The sequence below is a fragment of the Lacerta agilis genome, chromosome 1, assembly GCF_009819535.1.
Source record: "Lacerta agilis isolate rLacAgi1 chromosome 1, rLacAgi1.pri, whole genome shotgun sequence".
NCBI classification, from domain to species: domain Eukaryota; kingdom Metazoa; phylum Chordata; class Lepidosauria; order Squamata; family Lacertidae; genus Lacerta; species Lacerta agilis.
Window position 1 is genome coordinate 76,141,223 of NC_046312.1, and position 21,780 is coordinate 76,163,002.

The 21,780-nt window shown below is 43.1% G+C and overlaps 1 protein-coding gene across 2 annotated transcripts in view; it reads left to right on the forward strand.

Annotated features, from left to right (window-relative positions):
* The first annotated feature begins 810 nt into the window (after positions 1 to 810).
* Positions 811 to 21,780, forward strand: part of LRP5 (LDL receptor related protein 5) — a 189,994-nt gene continuing 169,024 nt past the window's right edge. The window contains exons 1-4 of one of the 2 annotated variants that reach the window (XM_033156113.1): positions 815 to 917; positions 8,443 to 8,494; positions 19,091 to 19,330; positions 21,138 to 21,251. In XM_033156113.1, the coding sequence (XP_033012004.1) occupies positions 19,174 to 19,330; positions 21,138 to 21,251 (271 nt within the window). In that variant the 5' untranslated portion in view covers positions 815 to 917; positions 8,443 to 8,494; positions 19,091 to 19,173. Of the gene's footprint in view, positions 918 to 8,442; positions 8,495 to 19,090; positions 19,331 to 21,137; positions 21,252 to 21,780 lie in introns of both variants that reach the window. The other variant, XM_033156106.1, reaches the window with a different exon arrangement.

The window sequence follows — 21,780 nt, forward strand, 5'->3', positions numbered from 1 at the left end:
GTTGAACCACAGGTCTGCCCTTAGAATCACATTGCTTTCATATTCTGAACAACAAAATCCCAGTCTTTATACGTTATATAATTACACTAATCGTGCAGGAGAAGCAAAAAAAAATAAATCAGTGCCATGGATTTAAAAGTCGTTAAGGCGGATTTGATTTTATGTGGATTTAGATACTGTACATTTTCGATAATATGATGGGACTTTAAACACTGCTCGTGGAAAGAAGGCACAATCCTTCAAGATTAGGATTAAAAAACGTTGCGTAAATAAACATCTAATAGAGTTGGGCATGGAAATGCTGCTCCTCTCTTTTCCGTTCCCCAACAGCAAAAAGCCTCTTTATCTCCAACATTAAGCCACGCAAAACGCGCAGCAGCCGCCCGCCTTCCGAGCAAGCTGAAGAAGCGGCCGCTGACACTGAGCAGCCGGGGAAGAGCAGAGACTACAGGGACCGACTCCTAAAGAGACACCACCTGCATTACGAAACGCGGCGCTTTACGTCAGGGAACGCGACTGGTGAATGGAGAGGCAGCGAAAGAGCTGGCAGTGGCGGGAGGGGGGGAGGAGGGAGCGGAATGTCCATCCGTGGAAGCCGCGGCTTCCGGGTTCTGCCTGATGACGTCCTCGCTCTAGAAGCACGGGCCAGGGATGGGAGGACGCGAGGGGGCCGGGCCGCGGGAAGTGGGCGGGCCTTAGCGCCGGACGGCGCCAATGCTGATAGGGCCCGTGGGCGCGGCCGTCCCGCCCGCAGGCGGGGCTGAGGGGGAGCCGGGGGCGGAGCTTTGCGGAGGCATGTGGCGGGCCCGCAGCGGTGGGGGCTGCCGCTGCCGCCTCTCTTTCCATCAGCTTTCGCGGCCGCACTCCTTCCAGGCGGTCCCGGAGGGCGGAGGTGGGATGTGGCTGCTCCGGGGAGGGTAATGGCCTCTTCTTCCTTCGGGTTCTTCCCGCGGGGCGCGTAGCTTTGCAACCTGTAGGAGCTCAGGTGGGGCGGGGGGGGGGTCGGCCGGCATTAACTGGGGGCTCGTGGTGCCTTGCCAAGTTTGAGGGGGCTCGAGGGCCCAACCCCGGAAAGGCGAGTCCTCACCCCGCCAGGGCTGCTGCTTTTTTTGTGGGGCTGGGGATTCCGTGTCCTTTAAGTGAGCGCCTCGCCTGCTTGCGAAGTGCCGCCACATGCCCTCTGACTCAGCTTTGCTCGGCTGGCTTCCCGGGCTCCCCGTTTTCCTCCTGCGTGGATGTTGCTCTTGGAGTTTGTACCATGCCATTGCTGCGTTGGCTGAGGGTTGGAGTTCAAGCGTAGTTTGTCACAGCCGCAAGCCGGCCTTTACTTTCCTGCTCTGGGGTACAGACAGGAGCGCAGCTCCTTTCACTTCTCTTGCCCATCTTTCCTCCCCCCGCCTTTAATGAAAATAAGTTCCTTCAAAAAGTGCTGGACGGGGGAAGCAGGAATGCGATTTTGGGGGAAGAGGATGACAGGCCTGCAGAATGGGTCCCTCCCCCGTCCCTCCAGTAGCTGCTGAGTGAACATTTTTGCACTGGTTCAAAAGTGTGTCACTGCAAGCATTTGAAAACACAGGTCTGTCTTATACAGGTGAAATGTTAAGTTATCCGACTGTTGTTTTTATTCCCTGTGGATAACAGTAATAGGAGAATAATGATAGGTTGGCCTGATAAAAACATTTTATTCACATTTTGTTCACATTTTGGTTGTTGACCTTTACTCTGCTTCACCTAATTTAAGTGACCTGGAAAAGTTGGCTGTTAAAGAAAACTTAGAAGACGCTTACAAAGACACTCAGGGAAGGGTTCTTGATATTCTTTTTCTTTCAGGCATGTTCTCTCTTTAAACTTAATTTTAAAGGCACAGCACAAATTGCATGCTCCATTTCTCTTTAAATTAATTGACTGTATATAAGTGGAATAATATGCTCAGATATAATAGGATTGCATTTAGAATTCTGGTTCATAGCTGTCAACCTTTCCATTTTCTTGCGAGGAATCCTATTCGGAATAAGGGAATTTCCCTTAAAAAGGGGGGAAAGTTGACAGCTATGTTCTGGTTTGTATAGTAATACTTCACTGAATTCTAACTTGTGATGTTTTTGTCCAAAATTTTATAAATTCTGGTCAGTCTGAACCAGTGCATTTATTATTTTTCTGCTTTGTCTCTTGCATTCCTGAGCATCACTTCCTGGGAGCAGTGATGCTTTCACTTTCTGGAATACAATCTCTCCTGCATCTCTTTAGCTGCATGAGAGAGGTAGTAGCCCAAGAAATAGGAAGATAACACCACTGCTCCTCCTGCACAGGTACTGCAGTTGACTCAATCTGCTGTGCAGACTGGTATCCCAAAACTGATAATGGGGCTGCCAACCAGTGCCTAGAGTGCAATGCTTTGTGGCCAATTTGCAAGCATTTTGCCACAAGTCTGCCTGGATGATACTTCCTTTTTAGTTCTGAGGTCAGTGTTTAGGGTGTATAGTGCTTCTATGATCATAGATCTTGATTTTGCATTCCAATGAAAAACTTGAGGTACAGTAACCATATCACTTTTTGTGTTCTTTTATGTTCATACAGTAATTAATTTAATGGCACAAAATCAGGGCAGGGGATCCCTGGAATTTGCACATGGGTGAATGTAACACAGGTTCAATCAGCAGCAGTTTCTGATTGGAGGATTGCTGCAATTGTAGGAATTCCTGCTGGCTACATCTGTGGTTGGCTGCATTTCTATCCAGGAGTGTCAATATGTATTTGAGTGGTGACAAAGTAGGATTGTCTGTGTACACAGAAAATATTGTTTGTGAGAGAAGCTGCAAGCAGTTCATCCAGCTCAGCAAAAGTGCATTATGAATCCAAATTGAAGACTACCCTTGCCCATGCAGCTACAGTGGTACCTCGGTTTAAGAACAGCCCTGTTTATGAACTATTTGGTTTAAGAACTCCGCAAAACCGGAAGTAGTGTCCCGATTTGTGAACTTTACCTTGGTCTAAGAACAGAAGCAGAATGGTGGAAGGGCACCAGCGGCGGGAGGCCTCACTAGGGAAAGCGTGCCTCGGTTTAAGAACAGTTTTGGTTTAAGAATGGACTTCCGGAATGGATTATGTTCGTAAACCGAGGTACCACTGTAGTTCGTTGGGAGTCTTTATGTATAAGGGCAGTTCACACGTAACAGAAAAGACAAATAATTCTTTGCCTTTCAGCTGGCAGGACTCCTATGTCTGCTTTCTAGCTTGGACCCCTTCCCCACCCAAGTAAAGTTCCAAGCTGATTTACTGCTTTGAGCAACAATCCCTGTTTCCCACCCCTCATTTGTCTGTATGTTGGGCTAGTTTTGCCTTTCTTTTAACACTGGCTGTCTTGTGCCATCTGGAGATGACTCCCCCCAGAACAGGTTTTCCCTACCAGAGCATCTGCTAGGAGATTGTGACACACTTAAGAACATAAGAGCCCTGCTGGATCAGGCCAGAGGCCCACCTAGGCACTCTTCTCATGTGGTCAACCAACCAGGTGCTTAAGTCACAAGCTGACTTAAGTATAACAGTGCTCTTCCCACTTGCAGTTCTGGACAACTTGGGGCTGGGTTGCATGGGTTGATCTGTAAGGGGTATGTTGTTGTTATGTTAATTGCCCTGACAAGTTCCAGAAGGCTGGACTAGACAGCCACACGTCCAGGTAGCTCCCTTCCAACTTCATGGTTTGCATTTAAGAGGAGCTTTGAACAATGTGGTCAAGGGTTTCCTTATCTCAAGAGATCTTTGTACAGTATTGTGATTAGAAGCCTTCCTGAAAGATATTGGTTAATATCAGTCTTGCCTGGCGGGGAGGGTGTTCACAAATGCATACATTCTCATGTGCTTTACAAAAGCTTGCAGGACAAGGATGTTTGTTGGATTATTATTATTATTATTATTATTATTATTATTTATTTAGCCTATTCATATCCCTGTAGGGCAGGTACAATGTCACTGACCTTTTGAAACTGCCAGAAACCTCAGGCATTTTTTTAAAGAGAGAGAGAGTATCCTGCTCTGCATGTAAAAATCTGTGGTTTGCAAGGTCAGTTCACAAGATGGCATGTCTCTAAAGCTACATTGTTAATGTACACAGGCACTCCCTTCACAAAAGATGAATGGGCTTAATCATCTCTCTCTAGTTCAAGTTTTTAAAGTATTCTGAAATTCCTTCAGGCTTTGAAAAATCATGTTGCTGCTTGTGATTAGTTGTGTATTTTTTTAATTTCTTGCTCCTTGTGATCTAGTGTGGGGCCTGGGAGAAGAATGTGCAACTTCTGAAGATGTACTCCCCCCCCCCGACCCAGCGCATGAACATGCCTCTTAGCTGTGGGATGAGGATGGGGGGAGAGAGAGAGAGAGAGCCTCGCCCTCATTTTGTGCAGTTCATTTAGTCATGCAGTCACAATGGCTAAAGTGTTGGCCTTGGATATGGGGAAACCCAAGTTCAAATTCCTACTTCTGTGTGTGAAGCTTGGGGGCCAAATTTGATGTGATACTGGGACATCTATATTTGGACCACCCACAGTTTCTTAAAAGCTTAGTACAGTAGTGGCCATGGGGACTCTTACCCCCACTGTTGGGATTTTAGTACCACAGGAAGATTTAACCTTTCAATTGGTCAATCAGATTTATCAACTGAGTTGCTTGATAGGGCTAAAAAGGTGTCTCTAATTAGAGAACAGGCTTAAAACATACACACATAAATTCTGATTAAAAACACACCCCTGTAAATGGTAAACACCAACATTTATCTTCTCTCTCGAGGTGGAATAAGACTCTGAAAGTGACATGTATGCTTTTTTATTGAGAATTGTTTTTACTCTTATGATCATTGTTCTGTGTAGCTCAGTATTGTCTGCACTTGCCAGCTGTGGCTCTCCAGGATTTTAGGCAGAGAAGGGTCTTTTCTGACCCTACCTGGAGATGCCAGAAATTGAACCCAGATCCTTCTACAACCTACACACAAAACATGCTCTGCCACTGAGTCACAGCCTTTACCTGCATCCTGTTTCTATAAGAGTGCTAAGGTGTGTATTGGGGTGTATATGTACATTTGCAAGTCAAGCATGCACTCTCCTTGTGTTTAGGATCTTTTAAATTGCATTTCACGGTTGAGTTTTATCACCCCATGCAATACTTTTTTCATGAAGTGGAGCCACAGAACATTGGGCAGTGGTATGAGGGTGGCTAACAAGAGTTCAGTTGATAGAGCATGAGACTCTTAATCTCAGGGTTGTGGGTTTAAGCCCCGCATTGGGCAACCATTGCAAGTGGTTGGATTAGATGACCCTTGTGAACCCTTCCAACGCTACAATTCTATTATTCTACCCTAGATAATTTCTGTCAAACAGCTTCCCCCTGTACTCCTATTCAGAACGGCCTCTATCCTCCTACACACATCTGGTGTTCAGCCGCAAGCCTGCTTTGCAAAAGCTGGGGTATTTTTGTACTGTGATTTTTAGAGACTCATCTAAAAGTCACAGTGTAGTGCTAAAAGAAAGTTTCATTTTATTTATTTATTAGAGCATTTATAGCACGCCGTTCGAGTACACCACTCAGGCGGATTACAACATATTAAATGACAATTTCCAAAGAAAAATAAAGCCATTACGAAAAAAATGGGTCAGTAATTCTAAAAGAAAACCCTACAATGTTTGTGTGATCTTAAGAACAGCTTTTAAGAGGTGTGGGGTTGTACTGTATGGCATGAGCATAATTTTTAGGGCTGAGTCTAACCATTGTGTGAGGTTCTACTAGCAATCATTTTGTGCAGAAGAAAGATCTTTCTCTCAAGTGTTTACTAGTCAACAGGGCTGGGTCAAGGCATTTTGCTGCCTGTGGCAATGGACAAGATGTCACTTCCCCATTCCATGTACAGAAGCCAACTGGGCTGGCACTTGAATTACACAGGGAGGCTATCCTTCACTGCATAAGAAGGCAGGAGGCTGGTTTTGGGACATGTGGTAGGCCATGTGGCACACAGCTCTGTCTTCCCCAACACTTTGACCCCGTCCTCAGCTTCTGCTTCCTCAGGTGGATGATGAACTCTACCTAATCATAGGGCCATGACTGTGTGCTGCTAGTGTATATATTTGTATAACTAACAGAATGAGAGAGAATTATTATCTACTAGTGCTTTAAACCCGTTAAATTAACGGGCGCTAGAATATATGTGGACTTCAACAGATGTACAGCAAGATTTTTTTTTTTAAAAGGTAGTGATCATGAGGTAAAAACCAATTTGCAAAGGGAATTCCTTTGCAAATTGGTGGAGCCAGCCAAGGCAAGAAAGAGCAGACAGGCCTCTTCGGGCTCGAGCGCCGGGGAGCAGCTCGCTCACGCCAACGGCCGCCCGGCCACCTGAAGTGTCTCTGCGTTCCAAGTCCCAACAGCTGTCCGTGGGGCACATGCGCAGTAGCGCAATCCCACGGACACAGGGACTGGACGCAGAGACACTTGCACTTTATTATATAGGATTCCCATCCTGCAAGAAACACCAAGGTAGGCCGTGAATGCTCCACCACAGCCAGCTTGGCCAGAAAGCAACCCACTGAAGCATTGATGCATTCAGCAAAACACAGGCACCTAGAATTAGAACAAGTGGCAGTGGTTGGAGAGGAGGTGCTAAATGCAACTTTCATACTGTTACAAGGCAACAGAAGCCCTTTCTAAATACTTTCTGTTGGAAAGATGTTTTAGCATAGCAGGATATTTTGGTTGGGTGCTACTGAGAACTCGAGACAAGGAAAATGTGGTGGCCTCAAAGTCTGTCACACCCCTTTGGCAAAAAAAATACAGTGTCAATATATTTAGCTGCTTCTAGGAGCTCATGTTCTACAGCAAAAGTTTCATTTTTAATTTTAATTTATTATTATTATTTTTTGCTTTGCAAGATTCAGTGATTATCCTGATGTTGCCACAAGCTAGGCTTGTCATAATCCCTCATAACTTGGGCCATCAACACACCAAGCTTCCTGCTGATTGTATTAAGCCAATGAGGCAATGTCTCTTAAGGTGCTCTGGTGAGTAGAGGAAGTGGGGTATTGCTCTTCCTGATGTGCTATGGATGAAGGGACTATTTTGGTGCCTGGGGAAAGATGCAGCTATTGGCATTCCATATACAGTAGGGGTGGGAAATCTGGCCCTTCAAATGTTGTTGAACCACAGTTTCCCATGATCTCTGAGCATTGGCTATGCTGGCAGGGGCTGATGGGAGTTGGGAGTTCAACAGTATCTGGAGGACCACAGGTTTCCCACCCCTGGTTCTTAGCTGGTTCAGGAACCCCAATATGTATGTCCTTGCTGCTACTTGGATAAAGCTGACTGCTGTGCTGTCAAACTTAAGCGTGCCATCTAGTGTGGCTGGAGCTGACTGCTGGAGGTGTCAGCAGAAGGCTGGTTTTCAAGGTGTAGCAGCTGATGCTTGCCAAGTGTTAACCTTAGAAAGCAGTGGCATAGTGGGTGTACATGGAAGCCCCTGTCCACTTGTGCCTGCAGTAAAGTATCTAGACCCAGCCCCTTTGTGACTGCATTTCCCTCCATCACCTGACAAGCTGTCCCTGAAACTCAAGCGACCTTCAGAAGCGCACAGCTTGTGGTGATGTTCAAGGCAAGGTTGCAGAAAAACTTGAAATGTCCAAGGCTAAGGGTTTCCACTTTTCATCATATTCCAACCACAGATGTGGAAGTGCAATCTTACAGATGTTGTTGGACTCCAGCTCCCATCAGCCAGTGTGGGAAATGGCCAGGAATGATGAGAGTTATAGTCCCAATGACATCTGGAGGCCACAGGTTCCCTTACAGCTGCATACTTGCCTGTCTTTCTACCATCTAATGATTTTTGCATATACCTCTCTATCTAACACGCACACAGGCAGTTCCCTTGAGTCAACAAAGCTTATTGTCAATACAGCTCTTCTAATTCATATGCATATACTGAAGATAAAATGAAAACCATGTGGGTTCCTAACAAATTGGGCTAAATGATTGATATTTCAATTGGACACATGTAGCATCAACATGCAATTGAATAGATTATTGACTTTCCCCAAGTGTATTTTGTTTCAACTACACAGACCTGTGAGTCACGTAAGGCGTAAGCTTTGCAGCACTCAGCAGCTTAGAGTGCTAAAGTGCTCCTATGTCTAGACATGCCAGCAGCATTCTCCCTGTGTTTGTATTTGTGCCAGCAGTATTCTCCTCCTTTAATGATAAAAATGATCTGGAGAATGTGCATGCCTTTTTAAGGCAGTTTCTGATTATCAGGCACCTATTATAAGTACAACACAATTTGTAATCTTTTTTTTAAGGTGTGTCAGCTGACCTGTCAAATTATTCCCACCTCCTTTATTCTGTCTTGAAAGACTGCAGAAAGGGCTGATTTATATTCTCTCGCTTCCCCTACCCCCACCCCTACTGTTGCAGGACCAAATAGCTCCCTCTGCTATTGGGAATGCCTTTTGCAAGTGCTGATGGGGTAAGTTTTTGTGGGGGAAAGGGGTTTGGTACCTGCCTGTATCAGGTTGTTCTGGGAGATCAGATAAAAATATATGAAAAAGCATACACAGGAAGACAGTCCTTCAACAGGAAAACTTCACTATGTGATCCCTTAGACTCTTAGAGATCTTGCTTGAGGGAATTCTGGCTTGTTTATAGAGGCAAAAAAGATACTCTGCTTGAGCAAGAATATTAGCTCGGAACAGCATGGAGTGGAGTAGAGAACCTACTTTAGGGAGATCATTTTACACATTTGCGGGTTTGCTACAGAATGCAGATTCAACAAGGTGCCACACCAGTGCCATCTCTGAGTGTGCTGGTATAATGAACAAGGGGTTGGAGCAACTAGAAAAGGTTACAACATGTGAGGCTTTTTAGTTTAGGAAAAGGGAAGAGTAAGGGGAAGGAGACATGATAGAGGTATTTGAGATTATGCATGGTGTGGAGAAAGAGAACTTTTTCTCTCCCTCATAAATACTAGAACCCTAGACTTTCCAGCATTCAGCTCCGTTGGATAATTCAGGTTAAACAAAAGGAGTACTGCTTCACAAAACACATAGTTAAGCTGTGGAATTCACCCCTGCATGCTATAGTGATGACCCCCAACTTCAAAAGGAGGCTGGACAAATTCATGGAGAATAAGACTTATCAATAGCTACTAGCCAGGATGGCTATGTTCTGCCTCCAGTGTCCTTGGGCCCAGATGCCAGAATCCCCAGTTCAAGACAACCAGTGCCTTACAGGTAGTAGCAGGGATGGTTCTTTCTCCACTGCTGGTAACTGGCAAAAAAAATTACCCTTGTACTCTTGATAGTTGCCAGTTTCCCCACCCGTGTCTGCCAGGGATATTGACTGCTTGTTGGTGCACGTAGTTTGCACCATTACCATGAGGAGGTGAATGTTGGGGACCCATGAAGCGATTTCATGAAGCAGCCAAGCTTCAGCATGCAGCAGTCTGAACTGGCTACGGTAATGTTCGTGGTGACATGGAAGGAGGATGGGATGAGTTGGAACACTACATCAGCAATTTCCTTTTGTGATTATAGGGTGGGGGGGCGGAGTCCACAGTAAACAAATGACTCTTGATCTATGTAAACAGGCTGCATCACAAAGATGCAGGAGCCTGCGTTCAAAGTGCACAGCCAAAGTCCTCATCTGGTGGCATTCCTTTACAACTGGATATGCATCCCCTGGCTTCGCTTCAGAGTTTGTGTGCACATTAGTTCTAATAATTCAAATAAACTTCTCTTTAATGTTCCATTGCACAGGCGTAAGAATGCAATGCATCTGTAACCATGCTCAGTATTTTTCTTTTCCCCTCCTGTAATTGTATCAAGATTTCATATTTTTAGAAGTGCAAGGTGTGCATCTCTGTTGTATATGTTGCTGTCCCTGACAGTATACAAAATAACCACTTAAGGTTGTTACAGTACTTGAGGCTAATGGAAATATGTTCATTGAGCAAGAAGCAATGCGGGATAATGGTTGCAGACAGCAATTTTGATTTACCCAAGGCTGTCAGGTTTAACAGAGAAAGCACGTAGCTTAAGATGCACACAGTTGCTCGTCGATCAGACTGATGTACTGCAGGAGTCTGAACATGGAGTGCACTTTTCTGTTTAGTACACGGCAGCTGGGAGTTTCATTAATGAGAGAACTGGCACTTGCAAGACGAATATGAAAAGCTTTACTATAGTGAACCAGTTTGAGGTTTAATTTTTAAAGGGATGTTCTAGACATCAAAGGTGGAATTCAGCTAATGAGTCTTCCAACATGGATTTTACCCCCCCCCACCTCTCAAATTGACTTGTGGGGGAAGCTTGGAAGAACCTCCAGAATATTGCCGGGGGGGGGGGCAGGAGATGGGCGGGTTGTTCCATCAGCTAATGCGACATCCAATTCCTCCCTAAGCCAGGTTTTTGTAACAGTTTAGATTTTAACTGAGAAGTGGGCTGATAAGGGGTTGTTGTGTGCCAACAGCTCTGTGCATATAGCACAACCACCCTGGTGTTGGCCTAATGCTAGTTGTAGCATTGTATCAGCATCGAGTTCATATCCAGGATATTGCAGTGTCACTAGCATTGTGTGGCAACTGCACAAATAATGATCACAGTCACCAAATGTGGGGGTGCAGTATTACGCAATGCTGTTCACCGAAGAAGGATGGTGGAGGACAGGGTTTGTAGCATATGATGCCATCCTAGGGGAAACAGCAGAGTGAAGAAAGGAGGGTCAGCTGTCATGCAGATGGAGGTTTCTGTAAGATTATTTGGGGCAGTTTTTCTAACGAGAAGATATTATCACAGATGCTTGTTTTTGCAGTTCTCAAAAGTGTGAATTTGTGTATGCAGAGATAACATGCTTTTTCTTTCCAGAAAAAAAATGTTATAAAATAAACATACAGAGTTGAGGAAAAAACCTTAATCCCATTGTTCCTTTGCAAATTTATACACACAGAATCAACCCCATACCTCTTAAATGCTAAGTCCCAAGAGGTTCAGTGAATAGATTGTTTGGATTGGAATAGATCTGCACAAGTAGCTAAAGTGTGAAGCAGTAAAAATGAAAGTGCAACTTTGTGAGCAGAATACTCCACAAGTCTTGGGATCTTTGTGTAATAATTGTGCAAGTCAGTTGCATGTCTGTGCAACTCAGACTTTGGGCAAGTGGTGAAGGCACTTCAGGGCTGGCAACCTCTTCCCAATTCCCCTGGGTTCCAACAACTGCACTAACACTTAACTGTACAGAATACACACCTGAATGTAGAAGCAAATCCAAAGGAGTGGTGGTGGTGGAAATAGAGATATTTACCGGTAAGTCCTTGGCGAGACCTTGAAGTGCTTGCCAGTCAACTAATAAGAGTCCACTGGTTCCAGGCCCTTCTTCCTAGGGCTCGCCTGACATTATCCAAACAATAAAGCCTCTACCTGGAACTTCAGTCCTGCAGCAGGAATCCCTGAAGTTCTGCTCCACTCCTTGGTTCCCCTTTTCCAACTTTCCACTAGCCTGCTTCTCCTCGGCCTGTTCTTTCTGCAAGCCTGTTCCAGTCTAGGCCTACCAACTGCATCTCTCCTCCCCACCCCACCAGAAAAAGGAAGGCCAGCCTCGCCAAAGCTGCTGGGAGATATAGCCCCTATGAACAGTTAACTTATTAAACCTCACAATAATTTCATAATAGTATAACCAAATCAGTAATTTTTGATATAACTGTAAAAACTACAGTACTCTGAAAATTTATTATTCCAGAAATGAAACCTTATATACCAGCAAGAATGAGTCTTTCTGTAAAAAAAATGATTTAAATCAAGTCTTACTGACTAGTGATTTAAATCGTGATTTAAATCCACCCTGATCTGTAGTACTTTTCCCTCTGCGTTTCTTCTTCTTCTTCGTCTTCGTCTTCGTCTTCTTCCTTGTTTGAATGCAATCTTCACCCAGGGGCCACTGGGGAACCGAGCTTTGAGTTGGAGCTTTTAAAAGTTCTCCTAATCTGCAACAGTGTGTGAAAAGCAAAGAGCTTCTCGTCCTCGCATGGAGGCTGTGCATTTACAACATTCACTTGTGCCTTTCACTCCTGATTAGGCCCTGGAAGGCAACAGCCCAGTTTACAGGCAGGTTTCTATTCCCCGGAGGCGTTTATATTGGCAGATTTATTGTCCAATCCTGACTTTTATACGTGGGGTTTGGCAGTTCATTTTTCTTTATATTAAACTGGATTGTTTCAGATATTCCAAATTAAGTGACATTTCATAAATGGAACTTCAGCCTAGTAATTTTTCATACGGAAGCCTTCAAAGAGCAGTGCAGTCTACCATAGCAGCTTCTAGAGTGTTTGGGGGGGGGGAAGCTGTGTGTGTGTTGGGAGGGTGGGGAAGGAAGGCGCAAGAGAGAACATTGCTTTGAACAAAGTTAAGCTTGATATTTGCAAAACCTTACATGCACCCTCTCTAATTAATGTGTGATTTCCATAGGCCTCATATATATAACCAAGGTTTTATTCTGGTAATGATACAGTGGTACCTCGACTTACGAATTACTTGACATATGAATTTTTTGACTTACGAATGGACATCCGTTGGCGGTTTTAGATGGGGTTTACTCAACTTACGAATTTTAGATGCGGTTTACTCGACTTACAAATTTTCCTGAATTTTTCGTTTCCAATGCATTCCTATGGGAGAATCGCTTTTTTTCGACTTATGAATTTTTCGACCTACGAATGTGCATTTGGAACGGATTAAATTCGTAAGTCCCGGTACCACTGTATTTGCATTGTTTTGTGAAGGTTGAGTGCTTTGTTCTTATGGAGGCTGTCGGTTGTGCATCTGGGTTACATTATCAATGTGACTTTCTATAGTTCTCCTTCCAAGACATAATTGGCAGCATTATGAGTGTTTCTCAGATTACCTTTTCATCTGCTGAGGAATATCTGTCCAAAACATGGAGTGCATTGCAGAGGGCTCTTCTGAGGTATGTTCTAGGCCAGGGGTTGCCGAACTCTTGTCTGTGGACCTGGTGGTCTGTGAGTTTCATTCAGGTGGTTCATGGTATGTCTGTGAAAAATGCTATTAAATATCATACAGCATCTAGCACAGCACAATTGCTACAACAGGTAGAAAAATCATTAAAGTCATTAAATGGTCCAGAAAGACCCACAGCAATTTTCAAGTGTTTACCAGTCCTTGCGAGAGAAGATCCATGGATGAAGTAGCAATTTAGAGAAGCTAGGGTATGTGAAACCTATTTTTGAAAAACACGCTGTATCTAAAATTCTGTTGACAATAGACCATAGTATGTTGCATAAAATAACACAAATAACGTATATTTGAATGTGAATTGCACTGTAGTTCCTTGCTATCCTGCAGTCAAGTTAACTGGTGGGAAAGGAAGTAAAAAACAAGCAGATTGTGCAGTCTTCAATCCAGTGCTGATTTGGCTCTCCTGAATAGTAGGGCAGTTGTAATGATTCATGGGTTGTCTGTTGGTGTATTTTTTCCTTTTTGCAGAAAAAAACAAGGGCAAGAATGTCTGTGTTAATGAAATGGAATTTTGATGGTTCGAGGACTATGTAGATCAGTTGCTTTATGATAAAAATGACAACAAAAAGCTTTTCTAAAAAGATAGTATACCAAGGCAAGACCTGTTCTGTTGTAATGGCAGTGGGTATTGCAAGGAAGTGGTATTACACCACCAGTCTCCTTGCATCTGACAAGACAATTGCCTTCCTTAATCAGTTCATTACCTTAAGGCTTGTGCTACATTTGCAAGGGAAGCTGAGAAAAATAAAGCTACAAAATGGAACAGCAGCCAGGAAATGCAGGAATGCAGTGGTTTTGGGAGGAACAGGATTTGAATTATTGAGTGAATTATTATTATTTATTACTAGGGTGAATTTAACTTCTGAACATTTATTTTGAAGGGGCAAAGAGAGTGGTTGCTATATCTGAGATGAGGTTTTGACATTTTTTAAACTCTGACTTCAGGAAGGCTCTCCAAGTTATATGACCTGACCTCTGTTTTCATTATGTCCATATGTCATTTGCATGTTAGAGGCACTGCTATGTACCAAATCAAAGGATATGTCATCTGGTAGTATTGGAATCCATTTAGGCATTTGTTACATGCACTCTTAGATTTTTAAATTGATACTTGAAAACAGAGTTAACTTCTCCCAGCAACCTTTCTTAGTTTGCCACCTCCTGGGAAGCAGGACATCACGTTAGCTGGCAATGGCTTATAACCAGAGTGGGAAGTGGCCAGAAGACCATCTAGCTAAATTCTTGTACTCCAAACCCAATGCAGATCAGCCTGCACACTCTAGGCCAGGGATCAGCAACCTTTTTCAGCCATGGGCCGGTCCACCATCCCTCAGACCTTGTGGTGGGCCAGACTATATTTGGGGGGGGCCGGGGGGAGGGAGAACGAATTCCTATGCCCCACAAATAACTCAGAGATGCATTTTAAATAAAAGCACACATTCTACTCATGTAAAAACACCAGGCAGGCCCAACAAATAACCCAGAGATGCATTTTAAATAAAAGGACACATTCTACTCATGTAAAAACACACTGATTCCCGGACCATCCGCTAGCTGGATTGAGAAGGCGATTGCGCCAGATCTGGCTCCTGGGCCTTTGGTTGCCTACCCCTGCTCTAGGCCATCGTGCACTAAAGTAAGGGCATCGTGCTAACAGAGTACATGGTTTCCTGTGCAACAAAGCCAGCAAGCGTTTCATAGGAAAAGATGCGCAGAAAACCTGTGGCACCAGTTTGCTGCTCCATGATGTAGTGATGGCTACTGACTCGCAGAGCTTTGTAAGAGGATTAGACAAAGTCATGGAGGGGAAAGCCATTGATGGTTACTAATCATGGCAGCTGTGTACTACCTCCAGTGTTGTGAATCAGTCTCTGCCTCTGAATACACATTGATGGGGTCACAAATGAGAAGAGTGCTGTTGTGCTTTTGTCTTGCTTGTGAGCTTCCCAAGGGCATCTGGTTGGCCACTATATCAGGGTGCTGGGCTCAATGGGCCTTTGGCCTGATTCAGCAGGGCTCACCTTACGCTGTGCATGGGATGCCAAAGAAGGCTTCCCTCCTGATGCAAATAGCAGTTGGGGGTGCAATTTTTGTCAGGACCATGACAGGGGCAGGAGAAAAACACTTCCCGCTGCTATTACTTAGATAACAACAATGTGCAGATTAGTTGCATTCATTATCCTCCCTGTCCTATAGCATTTTCTTATATATTTTGTTATTGAACATTATGTAAGCACCAGCCAAGCCCTTCCCCAGTACATGCACAGATGTTCTGTAGTATTGTTGGGTCTGAGTTATATGACCGAAAGATTACTGCTTAGTTAAAGGCATGCTGTAAAGCTGCTCAGGGCTATTTATGGTGTGCAAGAATTAGATCTTTTGAAATGCTCTCCCACATCCAGTATAACTCTAGGCCCGTATATACACTGCACTCCGCACAGGCATTTGAAATGTTTTGTGTCGCTAATAGATTCTGCAGCGTTGAGTCAAATTCCTATGCACTCCTCTGACTTTTCTTTCAGCACTGCTTGACATCCCATCTCCCAATGCAAATATTGATTCCACTTGTTGCTCAACATGAAGTCCTGATTGTTTTTGCACATCCTGTAGGAGTAGATCATTTCTGTATTTGAAAATGGATCATGGGTGCCTTACCTTTATAGAAGCTACTCACTGAACCAGCGGAATGTTGATGACACAATTATAGGAGTAGGTCAGTTGTGCATGTGAAAATGCACCATTAGTTTTTGTGGTGGGTGCTTGTTAAGCTGATCAGCTGAGGCATGGAAGGCTCCCTTCGCCTCTTTGGGTTCTAGGGTGGGTCTTCCAAGGGAGGTACATTCCGGCACCTTTTTCTCTGGGGGGTGGGGAGCACTGATTGCGAGTTCTACTTAATATCACAGCTCTGGATTTCACTCACTTTGGTGATTTTTATTTTAGAAATGTTGACCTAGCTAAACATTCAGAAAAAGAACAAAGGTTGTCAACTCTATAAATACCTTGAAAAGGGAGCATGAAATTAATGGCATAATGGAGCACAAAATTAAATGCAGCCTTCTAAAAGCTATGTTTTGTTCCCGAACTATTAGTGCACATTGACTTTATCGTGCAACCATAAATGGAATTGTTGTCAAATTGCAAGATGGAATTCTCTTGGTCCTGAGGGGGAAGGGGAGTGCAGCCCAGTGGAAGATCACACACTGCTTTAAAAAATAATAATTGTTTTGGGGTTTTAGGAACAAGGATCATGGGATACAAATAAATAGACCAAGTTATCTCATGTTATTTGTATATCACAAAATTAGCATAATTAATTTTCAGTAATATCTGCAACATAAATGGTCAGTGTATAGGTTCTTGGTTCGTAAATTGATTTGAACAAAGGGGAAGCAGGATAGAACAGAATTAACGGATAACACTAAACATTGCATAGCTAATCACCCAATCAGGAGCCCTTGTGGTTGTGCTTAGATTAAGTATGAGTAGTAGTCATTTTTCTGCTTACGTTACCAATGAAACAATGGTGTATTGATGAACATAGGAGGGAGGTTCAAAATGAACATAATTTAAATTTGGATCAACCAGATTGAGCCAAATGCTGATGGGGCGGGACTTTGTTCATTTTCTGGAATACTGGAATGTTATTAAATTTTTAAAAGCACATCATTTTTATACAAAAGGTCCCAGGCTCACTCCCTGGCATTTTCAGGTATGGCGCTGCAAAATCCCCTGCCTGAAAAGCCTGGAGAGCCTTTGCCAATCAGTTTAGATAGTTCTGAGTTAGTTGAACTCAGTATAAGCAGCTTCCTGTACTGTATTGCTAAAGGCCAGCTTCCAGTCAGAATACCCACGGAACTGTGTAGGCCACGTTAGGGTGCATGTCTCCTTCCACAGCTGTCTCAAATTTCAAACAGAAGATCAGAGGGTGTAATGCCCAGGTACACTGTAAACCCTTGTTTCCAAGTGGAGGGCTGGTGTTGAGCCTAATGTAAGACTAAGCTGTCAATTTAACTGTGTCCAGCAGACAGATTGCTTGCTAGTTTTTATATCGCTGCTTCCACAAGAGAGGCAGTAATGGGAAAGTTCTACCCTCATTAAGTCTGCAAAGACTTGTTCTATTACTCTTTAAGGCTGAAACGTTTTGTAGATTGATATGCAAGCCTAAACACTGTGCTTCTGTTCAGAAACATAATCTCCCCACCACCCTTTCTACACCCACCCACCCGGGGTATGGTGGACTAACTTCTGTCATATAAATTTGTTAGACTTTAAGGTGCTACAGGACTCTTTGTTTTTGCTGCAACAGGCTAATATGGCTACCCCAAGCCCCTGGAAGTTGAATTCAGGATTTGTCTCATGCAGTGATTTATTCTCTGCTGTTTAAGACGCTGGAGGGACTTCAGTGCAAAAAGGCCAGATGTCTTTTTCAAAGTCTCAATGCAGCCACAAAGCAAGAAGGCCCTTCTTGCATCGTAAAAGTCAGTACATCTTAGTGTTTCTCCTATAAAGAAAGAATTAAAATAAGTTGTTAAAACCGTGGCAGGTGTCCTATGTTATTATTGTTTTATTAAATTTGCATCCCGCCCTTTCTTCCAAAGGAGTCCAGGACAGCAAACACAAAAGTGAGAATTAAAAATAAAATAACTACATAAAACAATCTAAAACATCCAAAGAAATTTAAAATAGACTAAAAAATAGTTTCTACCCAAGAGCTATAACCATCTTAAATGCTGTAACTAGATAATATGACCTTGGAGAGTAGTGGTGGGTCTGTATGTATGTGCATGTGTGGCTGAAAATGTGCTTTTTGTTCTGTTTTTATGGGATGGCTTTCAGTTTCATTGCACTTGTACAACGTTGTACTTGTACAATGACAATAAAGAAATCTTATCTTAAAATGATCACAACCATCTAAAAACACGTAAAACAATCACATATATAGAGGAGGAGATTTCAGAAGTCACACCTATATTGAGTGGTCTCACACATGGGAACAAAATACAATCCTGCCTCTGTCTTGTGATGAGGTTGATGGAAGGTATGATATGAATACAGCTTCCAAATGGATTATATCACCTATGCAGAATATTTTAATCCTTCATTATATGATTGACATCTTTCTGGGCATCTGAATTTGAAATAATTTTTAAGGTTTTGTTTTAGGTATTAACATCCCAAATCTGCCTTTAAAAAAAACTTTTTTAAAAAACTTAAAACTTTATGGAAGCAGTGTGATCAACCCCAAAGAGAGAGACATAAACTATCAGAATTATGGGAAATGGAATGAAAAAATGCTTTCTGATAATAATATATTTAATACAGTGCATGTTTCCCAGGTGTTAAGGAGGTAACCATAAAGCTACCTTTCACATGGTGGTATAATTCTGCTCCCTGACCAGCAGCAAAATTCATTCTGTATTTTAGCCAAGGAAGCAAAACATCTCGTAGGCCTTATTTATGTTCAAGTGTAGATTTCCAGATGGGCATAATGAAAATACTTGCAATGAGGTGCTCAGGCAACTTTTTCTTTTGTGGAGACACTTGGCCTTCCATGGACCAACAACTGTGGAGGTGGCTGAGCAAGAGTAGAGAGGTAGTAATAGATTGCGTTACGTGATGGTTATGTTAATAATACTGCTTGTAGCTGTTAATATTTCTAAGAATTTTTCTTTGGGGTCAATCTAATCTTAAGTAGTTATCCATTGGTCCCACAACTGTGAACAACTGTGTCGCTCGGCCTTTGCCAACCTGGTGCCCTCCAGATGTTTTGAATGACTGCTCCCATCAGCCCAAGTCATTTGCAGTTCTGTTAAGTGTGCTAGGAAAGTAAAGAGGAGTGTTCCAAACTTGAGAAAACTACCATCGTTGAAGTCACTTGTGGCCTTTTGTCTTCTCAATGTGTATAGCACACCAGTGTGTGGTAGCGGGACCCATAGAAAAAGAGGGTGTTTTGCAGGCAGCTGGGTGAAGGCCTGGAAATGTTTTGAAAATGACTGGAAAGTGTAAGTTTGTGGTGTTTTTTTTCTTTTCTTTTGCAGATGTGCTACTTAAGACCTGACAGCAGCTTTTAAATCTGGAGGTACTATCCAGAGAAGTTTTGTTTCCAAGGCAGGCCTTCAAGATGTGGACAGCCGTTGGGTCTTTTCTGTTGATCTCCTTATGTGTGTCTGAAAACGGCAGCTCCATCTTAAAGGAGAGAGGAGTCCAGGTAACACATGTACATCTGCTCAGCAGTGAAAAGCATTGCAAGCAAGCTTGTAAAGGCCCAACAGCATCAGGTAAGATTACCTCACCTGACCATAAATCTTTTCCTTTGGGGCAGTAGGAGTCTGCTTAGGTCTTTCACAGCATTTGTAATTATGGCTGCTACATATGCAGTAGCTAAATGACTTCACAACCTTAGTCAAATTGAAAACGGCATCAGTTTTCCAGAGACTGCCTTTTCTCTATTTCTTTTTTACAATTTTACAATGCAGCAAGCATAGAAGAGCCTTTGTGTGTAATGCTAGCAAGGAAATTGTGTTAGATTACTTAACTTAACCTTCAGCCAGATGTCTCTGTATTTGATGAAGTTTCACATTCTTCTGTGTCCTTGTTGCCCTGTTACCTGAATGCCCCAGAGAACCTTGGAAAGGATTTGCAATCCAGTTTGACATGAGCTTCACGGTTCACTTAATCAAACCCCTTGGAACTTTAGGAGCTTCTAGACTCGGGGTGACTAAATTATTCCCCCCCAGATGTTGCTGGACTACATCCCTGACAATTGTCCAAGCTGTCTGGGGCTGTGGTGAGTTGGAGCCTGACAACATCTGGAGGGTCACAGCTTTGCCCACCTCATTCTAGGCTTGAATCATCCCTGACAGATCCTCATCAGTTTCCCTATTTAAAAGCCTTAAGGGAAGAGGACTTCAGTTTCCCAAAGCAACTTTTCACATTACCTAGCTTTTATGGGATGCTGCTATAAGTTAGGAAGTGGTTGGGTTTGCTCTCAGGTGGCTTTTCCCTCCCTGAAGCTGCTCATCATGCCCCCACCACCAATCTTCTCTAAGTAAAATGTGCCCAGCTTCTTATCTTGTCATCGTAAGACACAAGTTCCAGTCTAGCATTGTCTACTTCATTTGGCAAGGAGGTTCTCCCAAGTCCTCAGATGTGGGTCTTTTCCTAGTTTTCTTGCTGGAGGTTTTCTTAACTGACAGTTCAAAGGTCGGCCCCAACAACATTCTGCATTCAAAGCACGTTCCCTGCGGCTGAGCTTTGGTCCCCTCTCTCATGGCTGAAATGCAAGTCTTTGCAGCTGTCTTCTCCTTGTCTCTTGCTTCTACTTTTTATCTGAAGGCACTTGCCTGGAGCTTGTAAGCCAGGGGTCAGCAAACTTTTTCAGCAAGGGGCCGGTCCACTGTCCCTCAGACCTTGTAGGGGGCTGGACTATATTTTTTTGGGGGGGGATGAACGAATTCTTATGCCCCACAAATAACCCAGAGATGCATTTTAAATAAAAGGACACATTCTACTCATGTAAAAACATGTTGATTCCCGGACTGGATTGAGAAGGCGATTGGGCCGGATCCGGCCCCCAGGCCTTTGGTTTGCCTACCCATGTTGTAAGCTTTCTGTCCCAATAACACTGTTTACAGCAAAACTCTTACTGTAACTGGACCCCTTTGAATCCGCACTCGTTACTTGCACTCTAGCCCTATTATGTGACATCATTGTCCTTGTTTACTCTTATTTTCAGGGAAGCAATATAATATTGTTGACAAATTGTTGCAGTTTAATATTCGTGCTGTTCATTTCACATACCCAGATGTTTAGAGCTTTGTAGGAGTTTTAATTTGTTTTAGTCTATTTTATTGCAGTTTTAATTCTCTGTATGTTTCAAATCACAGTTGAAAAGTTTGGTAATGATTTTATTGTTTTGTCTTTTTTTGTAAACTGCTTTGAGGTTTTGTTCTTCAATCAAGTGGTATATACATTTTATGAAATAAGTAAAAATGTCACCGTACTAAAACTCTGCTAATAGGATAAAATGTGATTCATTTTATACCAGTGAGAGTGATAGTCTTCCTTTCCTGTGTGATATTCTAGGTAATCTCTACTGCTGGTCAGTGCTGTATCAGAGCCGCTGTGTCCTCTTGCGCTGTCCTCAGCTGAGTGCATGTCAGAATGCCAGCACACAGGATGTTAAAGAACTAATGGGAGGTAATTTGGATTCAATGGGATGGTTCATGGTTAAAAAAAACCTGCTGTTGCTGCTGCAGCAGCTATTGCTATTACTAAAGGGTTGATTCACAAGGCAACATTCTCTTACCTCACCATCCAGATGTTTACAGTGTTTAAAAGGGGTTCTATCAGATTTCCACAAGTTTCATTTGAGAGGTTAAGATTCTTTAGGATGTGATTATAGGCTATTTTGTGAGATTGATTATTTATATTAAAAACATATCCCACCTTTCTAGGCAGAATATCAAGGTGTCTTAAGATAAAGCAGTCTAATATAACAATATAAATATAAAAAACTGGCAACAATTAAAAACTGCAGAATCAGAAGAACAAAAAAAGCCAAGCAGAGAATTAACTAAAGGGAAAAAAAACCTTCCAAAAGAATACTGTTTTCAGCATAACAGTGGGGAATGAAGAAAATACTCTGGGGAAAGTATTCCCTAATCTGGATTCCAAGATAGAAAAGACTCCCCTCCCTCCCGGTCCCTAGGAATTGAACTTCTGTCAG